Source organism: Apium graveolens, chromosome 9 (genome assembly GCF_009905375.1).
Source record: "Apium graveolens cultivar Ventura chromosome 9, ASM990537v1, whole genome shotgun sequence".
Classification (NCBI taxonomy): Eukaryota; Viridiplantae; Streptophyta; class Magnoliopsida; order Apiales; family Apiaceae; genus Apium; species Apium graveolens.
Genome location: NC_133655.1, coordinates 214,222,096 through 214,239,380, shown reverse-complemented (window position 1 = coordinate 214,239,380; position 17,285 = coordinate 214,222,096). Strand labels below are relative to the sequence as shown.

Genomic DNA, 17,285 nt, shown 5'->3' with positions numbered 1-17,285 from the left:
ATGGTGATCCAACTGCGAAATCTTTTATGAAGTAACACTCTAAAACCAGATGAGTTTCACAAGATAGTGATAGTGGGGTTGAGACCGTGTGTTGGTTATCAGAAGTTAAACAAGTTAACTAAGGAGAATAAATGCATATTATTAGGGATAGAGGATTTTTATGATCAGTTGAAAGCTGCAGTAGTTCCTAAAAAGCAACTGCATACAAGTATTAACAGTGGAAAGTGAGATTGAAAGATGTCCTTAAAACAAAATTATGAACAGTTATAAGTAATATGAGTTGTTAATTAGAATGTTTGGATTGAAAAATGAACTAGAAGAATCCTGGAATAAATGAATAAAGTTTTTGAGGAACAGTAAAATGAATATTTATTAATGATATTCTGCGATATTATGAAAAATTGAGGAAAGGTATGGTTATATTAATCATTGTCTGTTTATGACCTTAGTTCGATTAAAAGATGTATGTTATGTCAGTTAGTAGTATATATGGTTATCAACATGATATATTCTGAAATGTGATGAAATGATGAGGTTGGTGGATAGTAGTGGATTGATATGGATGTTGGTTGTTTGGTTGATTGTTGGTGTCAGCTTGAATCCGACTGGTAGTCAATAATATAGAGGAGATGTTGCCCAAATTTTCGGAAAATCTCCTGCTTTTAAAGATAGAAAGTATACTTTCATGTGTTATAGATATCCCTGTTAAAACTCCAAATGATTCGATCTCGGTTCCTGAAAGAGGTTGTTATAGCCAATCTGACTTTATATAATTGGTCTTTGATTTTATTTAGCTCGTCATCACTTGGTTCAATTGATCAATTAAATGAGTCAATTGATTAATTTTATCAACTAATGATCAGTTAGATGGAAGTTGATTCCAATTAGATTAAGTCAAATTTTGATGTGATTTTCAGATCCGAAAGCAAAGCAATTAGAAATTTGGAAGAAGTAAGGACACCAGTAGAACTCATAGGATTATAGGAATTAACGCGATGTTACTACAAGTGTGCGAGGCTTTAACTAGATGAATATACCAATTTCAGTAGACAAGAGAAATGAAAAAGTTATTTATATAGGCAATTGAGGAGAACGTTATCAATAAGTGAAAGTTCAAAATAGAGCAAAGAGAAGAAAGACGGAATAAAGAAGGAATTGGTAACTACGCCAATTTGAATGTTATTTGACGATCAAAAAAGATCTTATAATCTGCAATTATATTTTTATGAAGGATTTGAATGTATACCAATATAGAACGGTGATGTATTGAGAATTACTCCAAAATACCAGAAAACTCGCGAATACAAATATCTGACGTATGGTAGAAGTTAATAATGATAGTATATGAGTGAAAGATGTGGAAGCATCGGTTATTGAAAAAAAATATGGAAATTACACAGACTCCAAGAGGTTAAGATATATCTTCGCCTAGAGAAAGTCAAATATGAGACAAGGATGTGGGTTAAAATTGATTAAATATGATAATTATAGTTGATTGAAGGAGATAATTGCATGATTAACAGTAAATTAAGCAAGACTAATGAGGTAGCTGACAGTCTCAGCGAAACAGAAAGATGGATTTTGTTAATTTTATTAGCAAGGATAGTAAAAGAGTTCAAGTAGTTATGAATTGAAAGATTTCATTCCATAGTTAGCCACAGGAATGGTTTATTTGATGAAGAACCGATCAGTACTATTAGAAACAAGGATTCACTTATGTTAAGAAGAAATAATGAGCCATGAGAATGAAGAACTTAAATAGGAAAGAAAGTGGAATCAAAAGGATGATAAAGAAACTTTATAAGATGCCCATGATATAGGTAAGATATGAGTGTTAAGTGGGACAAAAGTAAAGTAAAGAATTTGATGAAACATTTGTAAATAGAGATAGGGAATGCATCTCGGGATTACAATTAAGTACCGAGGGTTAAAAGAAAATATCTAGTGACCAGACGTGAAAAGAAAATAGGGGAACATGTAACGCCCCCAAATCCGGGGTCAGAGGATTTGGTCGTCACTATAAAACCTCAATCCAAATTAACCTGATTAATCAATAAACAAATGCCAGCGGAAGATATTTATCATTTATTACCCCAAACTAATCCAAGATCTTTTAAGGTTACAGTTCTAGAAACAAGAATTCCAAATTCCATAAATAATTTTCACTTCCTTTTAAAACTCTTTTCAACAAATTCCAATTCAATACTAACCCGCTAGTATAACTTCGAAAAGAAGTATACTAGGCCCAACTATAAAATACACAACTATAATATAATATAATATAAACAACTTTATACAATAAAACTTACACTAGCCCGCAAACCCTGGACCAATCACCTTCCAAAAGCTTCTTCTCTGCTTCATCAAATTACGCAGGTAAACAGTGCAAGTTAATCCTCATTGGAGGTTAAATTTGAAAACAGGCAAGTATGAGCGAAAGAAATGCTCAGCAAGATCATTATAGAAAATATAGGGTCATTTTGATATAAAACTGACATTTGCAATCGCGCATAACATTTTAAAATCATAATTGCTGAAACAAAAAATTTATTAAAGAATCAGATAATTGTTACTCACTGTATTCAAAACTCTTTTTGATATTTTCGAGTGAAATGCTTCAGCAATACTTTGAATCTTGACGAGAATAAAACTCGTAAAACAGTGTTTACGGAAATATCGTAAACAACAATAAATAGAAACACTGGTTATGGAATGCATCATAAACTTTATTCAAAACCGAACTCTTGATATTAATACTTATTTTGTTGTCATATCAAATTAGATATCAATACGAACTTTGATGCTCACAACATCCCATACTAAACTCAACATCAATCATCTATACTAATACCACCTTTGATATTTAACAACAAAGTAAGTATCAGCATAAATCAGGAACTGAATCAAAACCGCATTTCACCTTTTTATCCAAAACAGAAACAGTTGATAAATCATTTATTCTATGAATATCAAAACTATTTAGAAATAACAATTTATATTGGAACCAATAATATTTCATGATGTTCCTGATGATCTGTCACGAAACAGCACCGGTATCCCGCAGCCATACCGTAAATATACGTACTATCCGTATCCCGCAGTCATACGGTACCTATAGGGCGCCAGAAAAGGCATATACACGCCTTGAAAGATATTACAACTGGACCGATATCTCGATCACCTATGCTGTAACTAGTAACCAGTAACCATTCCAATCTTAAAACGCTTTTTATTGAAAAAGGAGCCGAATCAATCGACATCCTAAATAATTTTATTCCCCCATTCACTTGGGCAGGAATACTCGCAACAAAATCATCTTTCTCAAAATCCAAAACATTTATAAATCCAGTAATTTAATAAGTAAAATCACTTAGCTATTCTGATCATAGAATAGCAGAAGAGTGCTTGCATAAACAAGATCATTTAATTCAGTGATATGTAAAACATTTATATATTCTGAACTGAGAATAGGGAAAACAATACTTGCATGATAAAATTCAAAATATATATCACTTGAACAATAAGTGATGATAGAAATACTTGCCTTCGGGTTTTTAGCAGTTAGTCACACTCGTAGAAACGCAATTAATCTGACATTTTGTCTCAAAGCATCACCGTCTTTATTCTACTAATCCTTTGGCCTGCTGCTCATGCAGTGCTTCAACCCAATATTCCATATTATTCAATTCTAGTCTTCATCCATTCCATCCGGTCATGATCGTCTTGAAAGACTCGTATCTATCATTAAAAGATATAGCTTTAATCGTCTAAACGATAATAACTCGACAAACTGCACGTCAAAATCCTATCATATACCCATACGATAGCCCACACATAAAGAAGACAGTCAACACAAGAATTTTGACTCACATACGCACGTAATTCACATAGCACGTAAACACATAACTCACGTATCACATAATTCAAATCACATATGACTCGGTTCGTTGTTTGTTTTCGGAAAGTACGTATACTCATCATTTTGAAAAATAGGGTAATCGATTATTTATAAAATATCTTGTCTCAACACATAATTAGGTTTTGAAAAATTTAATTACATATCTTCGTTCAACGTCTCCGATAATTATAGGTTACGTTCCCGTATTTTCGGAATTAATTTTCCGAAAATCGGGCAGCGTTTCCTTTGTTTATCGGCCTACCCGTCGAATCAATTCGACGTCAATCACAATCAACAACAATCGCAATTATCCACAATTCACCAATCCCAATCACTAGTACAATTCAGTTATTTATTACTATTATCCGTACTTTTATATTTTTATTCATATTTTTTATTTCACAATTAATTTTACCAACTAATTTTATTTAATTATAATTTAGGACTCAGAATTAATCATCATTATCCACCGTCGACCCGTCACGGCTCATCGTCGACGGTGGTAAAATTCGCAGGTACCCAATTTATTCGGGTTTCCCACGCAAATCCCACCGATTAAAAATAATTTTCCCGCACGAAAATGAATTTCATTTCATGAATATTAATCAAAATTTCCTGTAGAAACAAAATAAAATAATAAAAATATTAAATCAGTCGGGTTACACGCGCACATCACGCGCCAGTAGCCGAAAAAATAAACGGAAAGTGACAACTGAATCAAACACAGGCGGCCAGAACTCAAACTACAGGCAACACATCAAAATTAACACACATACGTTTGTATATATATATATGTTTACCAAATGAGGAAGATGGCGGCGATACGCCGGAAAAGAAAAGCAGCGTTAACGGAAAACAAGGCGGCGTCACGAAGCAGCGGCGGCGGTACAGGGAAATAAGGGAGAAAGAGAGAGAATCGAGAGGGAGAGATGAACGAGAGAGAGAGTGATCGGGAGAGACGAAAGAGATGCGAGGATGAGAGAGATTTCTACGAGAGAACAGAGAGAGAGAACGGGAAGAGATAAACAAAAGGGGGCGGGGGATTTAGGGATTTATTTTATATATATTTTTTTCGTGGTTATCCCAGTTCGAATCATAATTAATGATCTCGCCAATAAATAATCTACGAGTAATAATAATCTGAAAGTTAATCCAAACATATTTAAAAAAAATCTCGAAATAATTAAAACTAATCATAAAAAATTTCATAATTTAAAAATCATTTTTGAAACGCGCATTTGACCCGTATTTTACAATTTTAGCAATACACGTGCGGTTAAATAAAAGCCAAAAAAAATTCTGAAATAAATTTAAAATTCTTGAAACATTCCAAACTTAATAAAATAAAATTTTCATAATTTTTTTGAAGCATTCTGGAATTAAATACTAATTTTGTAATTAAATGAGATCATAAAATCATTTAAAGATAAATACTTAATAAAATATTGATTTCTAAATTTTATAAATTCCTAAAAATAATGAATAAAATTATAAAGCAACAAAATAATTTTTGAGACAATTTTAAAATTTATGAAAATAAATATTCAATAAAATCATTTAAAAACACAAAATTAATTCATATCGCTCACTAACTAATTACACAAATAATCTTCGTTCCCAATCAAGCACACCCAATTCATAATAAAGCAACGCACAGCTGATAGAACCATCACATATTTTATTTATTTAATAATTTGGTGATTATATTTACATATCGGATCTGAAAATAGATTACTTAACCGCTAAGTAACTATATAACGATATAATTTTAATACCAGATTTGGATAATTATTAAACAAAACTTCCTATAAAACACTTTATACAAAAATAAAGTAATATTATCCCGTCTTTCGAGAATACGGGTTTTATCGGTCTATAAAAACGATTAGCGTATCGAAAATTTCACGCCGGGACTCGTACAGATCAAACCGTAATCCGGATCGAAAAAGTTAAAACACGGAAAATGTTCAGAATATCCAGATTAGGTTAGGAAGGAGTTTTCGGAAGAGTTTCGGGTTATAAAAACGCAAAAACAGTTGAAGTTAGACGATTTCCGGCTTTATAAAATAGTTTTATAAATACTCGAAAAATAAATAATAAATCCATAATCATTATAAATTCATATAATAGTCCAAAAATTACCAGAAAAATATCATAATTATCTATATTTTATTCTGGACATATAATAATTAGAATACTCATAGAATATCACATATAAACATCCAAAACATCAACTCCAATTACCAGATAATTCACTAAAATTCACATAAAATCACATAAACAACTTCAAATAATAATAATAATAATATCTGAAAAGATGGGATATTACAGAACATTTAAGTAAATGTTATACCTACACAAGAATTAAGGCGAAACATCAAAAGCTAGATGGATTATTATAATCATTGACCTTCTAAAACTAAGATGGATACATTTCGCTAAAAGATGTCGTAGAGAAATCGCCTAAGAACCAAAGGTGAGGAACGAGTTAATTGAATTATTATTGATAGATTATCCCAAACCTAGTCATTCTATTTTATTAATAAGCAGTTTACCCTATAAGTGGGTTAGTTGCTGCTTGAAGAGTTTGTGGTACATCATCAAATCCAAGAATGGATTGTAAATGATCAATATTATTTGATTTGAGATTTGACAGAAGTATTCAGAACACGATGAATTATGTCGAACCAGAATCATATATACAACTCATAATTGAACGGGCATTAAGTAAGGCAGAACTAAAAGATAGGAATTTGACTAAACATCGATAACTCGAGAGATTCAAGTTACTCTGAGAATATGATACAAGATATAGATGTAAAAGAAGACTTTTCGATATTATGACATGAAGAAAGGACTAAACGTCATATGTGACTAAACGTCAGAGAAGAGCATTGCAATAAATGTTGTATGAGGATTTCCTAGAACCAAAATAAGAGATAACACGAATTAGAGTATGCGGGTGATATCTTCAGATTAGTAAATATCCTTCTAAATACTATGAGATTTTTGCTCGACAAATATATTTAATTGGGATTCAAGGAAAATAAGGTATGATAATAAATTTGTACGTCAACCATATCTAGTCGAGATTTTCTCTTTAATTCTTAATTCTGGAGTAATTTCGAGAACGTTAGAAATTGAATACGCCATGATCTCAGTATGTCATTCGTAGATGGACAAGAGGAGTAAGGGAACAATTAAAGAGCCTCGAATGCGATTGGAAGCGATTACAAGCTAGGCTAATTGAATAAAGAAACATGTGGGAATGCGGTTCAACAACCAGTAAATGTTGAAAGTATTCATGAGCACGAATTATTAGAGTTATAAAGAAAAGAGGGATTAGTATGCATTATGTTAGTCCTTTTGAGAAAGTAAGATAGACAAGAAGATTGTGAGTAAGTTGGCTTTATCGCCACACGTACAGTAGATTCATAGGGTCTTTATATGTATATACTCAGGAAGAGTAATTTAGCTCCATTATATATAAAATGGAGACTTGAGTTGAGTTATATGAGCAACTAATAGAATATGATGTTAGCAAGAGACTATTGAGTAATGATTAATGTTATGAGTTAAAGTTTATGAAGAAATTGAAAGATTGAGAGATCAACCTAAGAAATTGGAAGTGAAATACTTGAAAAGTATCATTATCTGTTCCTTGGTATGATTCTGAGGACAGAATCCTTTTAAGGGGGAGGGATGTAATATCCGGGAAATATCGTGCAATTATTTTTATCAATAAATAACTATTATGTGATTATTATGTGAATTCTGGTGAATTATTTGATGATTGCTATTGATATTTGGGTGTGTATATGTGATAAAGTGTAAGTGTTTTGATTTTTAATATGTACAGAATAAAGTATAGATAATTATGGTATTTTTCTGGTAATTTTTGGATTGTTATATGATTTTATAAAGATTTACAGATTTGATAATTATTTTCAGAGTAGTTATAAAACTATTTTATAAAATCGGGAATCGTCCAACTTCAACTATTTTTGTGTTTTTACAACCCGAAACTCTTCGGAAAACTCATTCCTAACCTAATCTAATTATTCCGGACATTTACCATATTTTGACTTTTTCGATCCGGAGTACGGTTTGAACCGTACGCATCCCGATTAAAAAATTTCGATACAATAATCCTTTTTATGGATCAATAAAACCCGTATGTTCAAAAGATGGGATATTATTACATTATCCTCGCATAAAGTGTTCAATAAGAAGACCGATTTTGATAATTATCCAATACGGGTATCAAATGGGATCGTTTTGCAGTTACTTAGCGGCTAAGTAACTTATTTTCCGATCTAATACGATCCAACGGGTATTAATATTCCATAAATTTAAATAGCCTATTTTTATTAATTAATTTAGAATAATCATTAAAAATCATGAAAAAAATCCCCAAAATTCTCTGAAAATCGTGTAGGGTTCTTGAATTTGGGTCAAGAAATCAATCAGTGATTTTGATCGATTCTGAGCACCAAATCTTGTCATGTAAGTACTCAAATTGAAGGTTTTGATCTGTTCTATCAGTTAATGCCATCAATTTCATGTTATAATTCATAGATTTTTAATTTCGATTTCTAGGGTTCTTGACTGATTTAGGACATTTTGATTCTTGGGTTATTAGAGTGATTTGATGATTGATATAGTTTGGTATGATGATTTGGATTCGATTTAAGGTATTAATTTCATCAAACGATTTCTTGAAGTGTTAGTTCATGCTTTTAGGGTTTATGTGTTTAATTGTATAATCGTTTTTGAAATTTTAAAAATCTGAGATATGTTTGAGCATGGGGGAAAGATTATACGTGTTATTACCTTCATTTTGATATATTAATCTAATGATTTCATGTATATATCTATAAGATAGGTGTTTGGCCTGATTTTGAATTATTTTTATCGGAAAAGTCGTTCTAGGGGTTATTAGGATTAAAGGTTGTTTTCGTTTAAATCCTGGTGTGATTTTGAATGAAAACCCCATAGAGATCGAACCAAACGGTACGTGTTTGGACTCGAAACAGCTTCGCCGGAGTCTGGGATGAAGCTCGCCGGCGTCGAACAGCAGGTGGCCGGAGAAGACGACGTGACGATCGTCTATAAACCGAGACTGAAGATTTGGTTTTCTGGGTTGATGGGGATTAAAAACCCTATTAGATCGAGACGTGATAACTCCTGTGCAGCCGGAATTGTGGTCATCGGAAACCGAACTTGTCGCCGGGTTTTAGAACCGGCCGGTGATCTGGTTATGTTCTTGGCGACCCGGATCAAGACTTGCTTCCAACCCGGTTTTGATCCGTTTTTCCCCAACACTATTTTCAAAAATCTGTTTTTAATTTTAATTTACTTTTATTTTTCATAAATTCTAAAAATTCAGTTTTATTTTTTTAATAAATTAGTTAAATAATTCATATATTTATTTTATAAATAAATCTGAACTATTTTTGATATTTTCAAAAAAAAACCAAAATATTATTTATTTATTATTTATTTAAATTGATTAATTATTTTGATAATTAATATGTTTAAATAAATAATTTATTTTAAATTCATTTTAATTCCAAAAATTATGGAAAAATCATTTTTTATTCTGATTTTTCCTAAATAATGATTTAAAAATAATTTTGAGCTTTTAAAAATGTTATAAAGGTATTTAAAATTCAATTAATATTATTATTAATTGAATTATTCTTATTTTATTCATAATAAATCAATCGTTCGTCCGTTTAATACGAAACGAACGTGTCTAGACTATGAAAAATATTTTGCTTCTATTAAAAATACTTTCGAGACATAAAATCTTTCGTTTCGAAAGATCGTTTGATTTGGTAAACGGTTATGAGTCATATAATTATTGAAAAGATGGTATTTCTACTCGATTTCAGTTTTAAACACATAGAGTCGAATGTTTTGATGAATTGAATTATATGTTACATAAATTGTGTGATACGTGCCTTATGTGCTTACGTGTTATATGAATTTGAGTCCACGTGTCTTTTAAACGTTATCTAATTTAAATATGATCCTTATCTATTATTATCGGTGGGTAGATGATAAGGATAAACGTATAGACTAGACAATTATATATTGTCAGTTAATTGAAATGATATCTTTTATGATAGATACACCTAGTTCAAGGCATTCAAAGCCAGACAGTGATAGTGAAAGTAAAGTCTGATTGTGTATGGTAATGGAACGAGTAGATACAGAGATAAGATAAACATAGAATGGTGATGAACAAGGGAGGTCAGATAGCCTGTCGATGAAAACACAGATATATCATAACCGAGTGATATGGCAGATAGTTAAAGATCAAAGGGTTATCAAATAAGGCAAGTATTCCTGAACTTTCTTATGATATACTGCAAATATTTCATTCATATTCTAAATTCAGAATAGTTAAATGTTTTTACATTTCGCTGCAATTACTCTTAATTATGCAAGTACCTTTTTTTTCTTGTTCATTATTATTATTGATTGATCTCTTTAGCAAATACCTATTATTCCGGGTTATTTGCGAACCCTGAATTGGGATGGGTAAGGTTTTTGTTTAGGAGGCGGCTGTGTTTTGTACATTGAATGAATCAATAACACTAAAATACGTTAATTAATTAATTGGTTAATAAATCAAATTCGTAATTGAATCAGATTATTATTACGTTAAATCAATTATAATAATCTGTAGTCAAAACGGATTAAAATTTTAAAAGCCCAAGTCCAGTGGAAATTAAATTTAGCAAAACTAGTTTGTGATTATTTGGGCCAATTTTCTGCTACATTCGTCTCTGCACGTCGCACATGCGGGCAAGTTCGAAGGCTTCGCAAACCTCAGATTGTCCCTATAAAGCCCAAGATTTGCACCCCCCCTTGCATACGCACGTAGGTGTTAGAGCAATACATAAGTAAGACATTTGAACACTACATAAGTATTTTGTTATATAATATTATGTATGCTCCTTTGCAAAATCAATGTGGGACTTTCATTTCTTTCACAAATTTCCACTACTAAGAGAATTACTTTGGATGATCATATCTCATCCATCTCTTAGTCATTTTGAGTGATTCAAAGTGCTTCAAAAATCTCTGTAGGAGGAGAATGCATTCCAAGTGTCACTCGTTACGCTCACGCAACATTCCTCCACTCAAATTATGGCTCAAATTGACTTGACAATATGGGACTACTACCCATATTTTCCAAGAATCCCCCATATGAATGAGATTGACATTTCAATAGCACACACCAGATAGACAGACACGAAGTTTGTCTTGTTATAGTTTCTTCGATCAGATATAGCATACGATAGGTAGAGAATGCTCCTTGAATCTTCGCTCGAATAAGCATACCGACTTTACTAGTAGACAGTAGATGTGCTTATCCTTGAACTGTTCGACCGTCTATATAAGCGATGATATACTTATCTCTATATATTTTATGACTCGTTCAGTTCTCATGAGTATGTCCATTTTGGCCATGGAACATCATCCCGGTTCTGTAGAAGTTTATAAAGAATTGTGCCTCGCAATTCTCCTTCAAAGAGGCCTCATTTCTCTCCCACATAGGTGATCTTTATCTTATAGAGTAACTCACGTTTACTCAACTGAATTCCATGCATTCACTCCTGAACTTCATGTGTTCGCCAAAAGATCATTAAAAGCTCAAAAGTTTAACCTCGTACAATACGGGTCTCACTGGTTCCTCATCATAGGAACAGGCCAGGGGTTTCCCCCACAATAATTTGGTCATCATGATTTAGTTGGCCCATTGAACCAAGTTCTTGGGATCTCTAGTCAGCATTGGTTGGGTGTCCACCATGACGCCGTTAAGCAACAGGCTTAAGGCTCATCCATCTCGATGATTTCTCAACCACCTCTCTTGATAACCCTTTGGTTAGCGGATCCGCGATATTATCCTTTGACGGTATATAGTCAATAGTGATAATTCCGGTTGAGATCAATTGTTTATTGGAACTATGTCGTCATCGTATGTGACGAGACTTTCAATTATACATCGTGCTTTGTGCTATACCAATAGCGGATTGATTGTCATAGTGTATCCCTATTGCAGTCACAGGCTTTGGCCATCCTGGAATATCCTCTAAAAATTAGCGTAGATATTCATCCTTTTCAATGTATTTATCTAGTACCGCAAACTCAGCTTCCATCGTGGAATGAGTTATCACAGTTTGCTTTGAGGATTTCCATGAAATTGTCGTGTCAGCTAGTGTAAACACATAGCCACTCGTAGAATTTGGAGTCTTCTTATTAGATATCCAGTCTATAATCTCGAGTTCCTCTCAAGTACCTCAGTATCCTTATGATCGCTTTTCAATGATCAGCTCCCGGATTACTCATTAAAACCTACTCAACTTATTGATTGAGTATGCACTATCGGGTCTTGTACAACTCATTAGGTACATCAGACTCCCAATTATCCTCGAGTATTCCAACTAGGAAACCACTACACCTTGGTTCTTGGATAGATGTAAAGTCATATCCTAAGGTGGCGTAACATTCTCAAAGTCATCTTTAAGAAACTTCTCAAGGATCTTGTCAACATAATGAGGTTGACTCAATGTGAGTCCCTCTGATATTCTAGAAATTTGTATTCCTAGAATCACGTTTGCTAGTCCCATATCTTTCATGTCAAATCTTGCCTTTAACATGTCCTTTATAGATTTAATCACTTTATCATTGCTTCTGGCAATAAGTAGATCATCTACATACAATGTTATCATGACAGAACCATTGTCATTATCCTTGACATAACTGCTTTCATTATCCTTGTAATAGGCACAACTATCATATTCATTGATCTTGAAGCCATTGGCCAACACAACCTCATCAAATTTCTCATGCCATTTCATAGGAGCTTGCTTCAAGACATACAATGACTTCACTAGTCTATAGACTTTCCTATCTTGTCCAGGAACAACGAACCATTCAGGTTGTTCCACATAGATTTTCTCATCTATATCTCCATTTAGGAAAGCTATTTTTACATCTATTTGATTACTGCTAAAGTAATCAAGACCTTTTTGTTGCTTGTATCCTTTAATTACAAGTCTTGCCTTGTACTTGTCGATAGTACCATCAGTTTTTAACTTCTTCTTAAAAACCCACTTGCTGCCCAACGGTTACAAAAATTAACTAATTCCCAAGTATGATTCTACATAATTGAATCAACTTCATTTTTAATGGCCTCTTTCCACATGGGGCCATCGGGTGAGGTAACCACTTCCTTATAGGTTTTCGGGTCATCTTCCTCGAGCAAATAGGTCATAAAGTCAGACCCATAGGATTTCTCCATACGGTGTATTTTGCTCCTTCTCACTACCCTCACATTCTCGTCCTCACTTTCTTCACTCTCATTATTGTCATCAATAGACACATGAGCTCGTTTAGACGTTATAGGAGGTTCTTTTCCTGAATTACAAGGAAACGTCATCTCAAAGAATGAGCCATTCCCAGATTTCATAATCGTATTCTTCCGAATGTCATGAATCTTGGAATCATACACGAGAAATCAGTATGCAGTGCTATATGGTGGATATCCGATAAAGATACAATCCACAGTCTTTGGACCAATCTTCACCTTCTTAGGTGTAAGGATCAGTACCTTTTCCAGGCACCCCTACACATTCAGGTATTGGTAACTTGGTTTCTTTTTCTTCCACATTTTATAAGGACTTACATCCTTATTCTTGCACATAGTAATATTTAAAATATTATTCGTGCTTAAAATGGCTTCCCCTTACATCGACTGCGGAAGTCCAGAGCTTAGTAATATCGCATTCATCATTTCTTTGAGAGTGCAATTATTCTTCTCATCCACTCCATTTCACTGAGGGGAGTATGGTGCCGTGACCTTATGGATTATACCATGTTGCGGACAGAATTCCCTAAAAGGTTCAACATATTCATCTCCACGATCACTACGTATCATTTTAATTTTCTCATTTTATGGTGTCTCAACTTCTTCCTTATATATTTTAAATTTATTAATATCTTCGTCTTTGTTTTTCAGCAAATATACATAGCGGTATCATGTGCATTCATCTATGAATGTAATAAAATACTTGTTTCCTCCTCTTGTTGAAGCAAATTTTAAATAACATATATCGCTATGTATTAGGTCTAGCACTTTGGTGTTCCTTTCCACATGTTTAAATGACCATCTCGTTAATTTTTCCTCAACACAAGTCTCACACTTACGTTTTAAACCAATTTTTAATTTTGGTATGTATTCTTTTACACTTAACCTTCGTAAAGTGTCATAATCTAGCATGCCATAAATTAGGAGATTCAAGCAAGTAAGCAGAAGAATTCTTCATTTCATTATCGTCCTTAATGAACATAACATTGAGCTTAAAAAGCCCATCGGTTACATAACCCTTGCCTACAAATATACCATTCTTATATAAAATAACTTTATATTACTCAATTGCAATACGAAAGCCGTGCTTATTCAATAAAGAACCAGACACAAGATTCTTGCGAATATCAGGAACATACACTACATTCTTCAAAGTCAGATTCTTTCTAGAGGTCATCTTCATTACCCATGTAAAGCTTCTCACCAATATCGGAAGCTTTGAGGCTAGATAAAATCGCCTTGTCTGAGAAGATATGTCTAGGAGCACCAGTATCGATCCACCACTCAAGCGGATTAGAGCCGACCATGTTCACTTCAGAGATCGTAACACATAGGTCTATGTCACCCATATCCTTGGAGATATGATCGAGCATGTTTGCTTTTTTCTTCTTGTTGGCCTTTTTGGGTTTCTTGCAATCAGAAGACTTATGACCCACTATATCACAGTTGTAGAACTTCTCTTGAAATTTTGACTTCGAAATCCCTCCCTTGGGTGCCAGTTTTCCCCCTTTACCAGAGGTGGTCTTTTTGGGCTTGGAGCTTTCAACATGCTCTACCATGTTTGTCTTCTCAATAGCAACATTTATATTCTTCTCAGATCCTCTATTGTCTTCTTCAATATGAAGTCTGAGAATCAGATCCTCCATGGTCATCTCCTTTCGCTTGTGCTTAAGGTAGTTCTTGAACATCTTCCATGCAGGTGGCAGCTTTTCAATCACAGCAGCAACTTGAAAAGATTCACTAGTGATCATTCTCTCAGCATGAATTTTATGAATAATCACCTGCAGTTCTTGTATCTAACTGACCAGAGTCTTAGAATCTTCCATCTTATAGTCAAGAAAATGGTCAACAATCCACTTCTTTGCCCTAACATTCTTGGTTTTATACTTATGGTGAAGTGACTCCCTAGGGCCTTAGCTGTTTACTTCGAGCTATACACATTATCCAACGAGTCATCCAAGCAATTTAACACATAATTCTGACATATGTAGTCAGAATGCTTCCAAGCATCCACAGCATACAAAGTCTGCGTGTTGCTCTCACCAGTGAGCAATGGTACCTCTTCCTTCCGGAAGCGATCCAGATGCAACGTGGTCATATAAAAGTGCATCTTTTGCTGCCAACGTTTAAAGTTCATTTCGTCGAACTTCTCAGTTTATCAGCATGTGCAGCATGCACAGTTGGCATAACAGGTGCAACAGGAACCACAGGTGTGACAGTCGGTACGTGCGTCTCTACTACATGTGTACGTACACCATTAGGCACCGCAGGTACAATCGGAGGAACAATTCTTGTTGATGTCTGTCCAAAAGGCATACTAAACTGTCTAATGACAGTGTATCCTACAGGCACATGTCCTGAAGGCACATGTCCAACGGGTGTTTGAACCCCATCAGATACTGCGATCTATACATTATGGTTAGGCGCCTGCTAGTGAACCCCATCTAATCCAGCCATCTGTGCATTGGGATCAGCCGATGTGTTCATCGCATTGTTCACAACGTTATTCTCCAAAGATGTATTAGTCAACAAACAGACAGAGATAGATGTATTAGTCACATATAATAAATACTAATAGTTTTAGAATTGTTAGCACAATATGCGATTAATACATATAATATAAGTGTGTGTGCGTGCGAATAACAGATATGTAAGAAACTACGAATAATAGAAATAAATAAAAATGATATGAAGGAGAAGTTCTTGAGTTAAGTCATATAACTGTCTCTTTAAAGCTATTACGGCCCTCACCGTATATGCGAGTTGTTAGCCTTTTAGTATAAAATGAGAAGACGGAGATGTTACGCGAACAACACCTTTGGCGAACTAGAACGTAGCAAGAAACTATCATGGGAACAGAGAGAGAGTAGGGTTTGTGTTTAGGAGGCAGCTGTGTTTTGTATATAGAATGAATCAATAATCCTAAGCCCGATATGATATTATATAGGCTCGAGGAAATGTGTACGCTACTTCATGCGTAATTAATTAAAACGCGTTAATTATTCAGTCGGTTAATACATCAAATCCGTAATCGAATCAGATTATTATTACGTCAAATCAATTATAATAATCCGTAATCAAATTGAATTAAAATTTTATAATCCCAAGCCCAGTGGAAATTAAATTTAGCAAAACTAGTCCGTGATTATTTGGGCCAATTTTTTGCTACATTAGTTTCTGCACATCGCACACGTGGGCTAGTTCGAAGGCTTCGCAAGCCTCGGATTGTCCCTCGAAATCCCAAGATTTGCACCCTCTTGCGTGCGCACGTAGGTGTTGGAGCAATACATAAGTAACTCATATAAACACTACATAAGTATTTTGCTATATAAAGCTATGTATGCTCCTTTGCAAAATCAATGTGGGACTTTCATTTCTTCCACAAATTTCCACTACTAAGAGACTAACTTTGGATGATCATATCTCATCCATCTCTTAGTCATTTTGAGTGATTCAAAGAGCCTTGGAAAGCTCTCTCATAGGAGAACGCATTCCAAGTGTCACTAGTTGCGCGCACACAATATGCATTCACTCAAATTATGACTCAAATTGACTTGATAATGTGGGACTACTACCCACATTTTCCAACAAAAATATCTCAAAAAACTCTATTTAAAAAGAACACACACCACTCATGACACGCACCTAACAATCACTTACTCAAAACATAATTTAAAATGACTTGGAAGTCATTTTTTAATATAATTCAGTTTTTTATATTAAATTTAAGAAATAAACTAGATTGTACTAAATACTAAACTCTAATAATTAAAATAGGTACATTTCACGGTAGTTTAAACATGGTTTAATTTTAAATAGAGTAATATTTATTAGATTTCAATTAAATATATGAGGATTGATAAATTTATGTTGGGCTACAAGCCCAAGATTCAGATATTGTAAATGATTTATATTTGGGGCTCCTTTTATTAATTTACATTCCACTTTAAAAGAACTTGTGCATAAATTTAATTTTTTGAATAAAAAGTTAACTTGTAGTTC

General features: G+C 33.6%; 1 protein-coding gene across 1 annotated transcript; it reads right to left on the bottom strand.

Moving 5' to 3' along the window:
• Positions 1–14,449: 14,449 nt before the first annotated feature.
• Positions 14,450–15,420, bottom strand: LOC141685927 (uncharacterized). Its single transcript, XM_074491002.1, has 2 exons — positions 15,223–15,420; positions 14,450–15,064 (listed from the first exon to the last, which is right to left on the bottom strand). The coding sequence occupies exons 1-2, from the start codon at positions 15,418–15,420 to the stop codon at positions 14,450–14,452; spliced, it is 813 nt and encodes a 270-aa protein (XP_074347103.1).
• Between the last annotated feature and the right edge of the window lie 1,865 nt (positions 15,421–17,285).

What these genes read in the sequence shown, in the direction of transcription:
- LOC141685927 (XM_074491002.1), bottom strand. Translation starts at nt 15,420, where the DNA reads ATGAACTTTAAACGTTGGCAGCAAAAGATGCACTTTTATATGACCACG. An exon ending in TGGATGACTCGTTGGATAAT is followed by an intron (nt 15,065 to 15,222) that starts GTGTATAGCTCG and finishes CAAGAACTGCAG; the next exon opens with GTGATTATTCATAAAATTCA.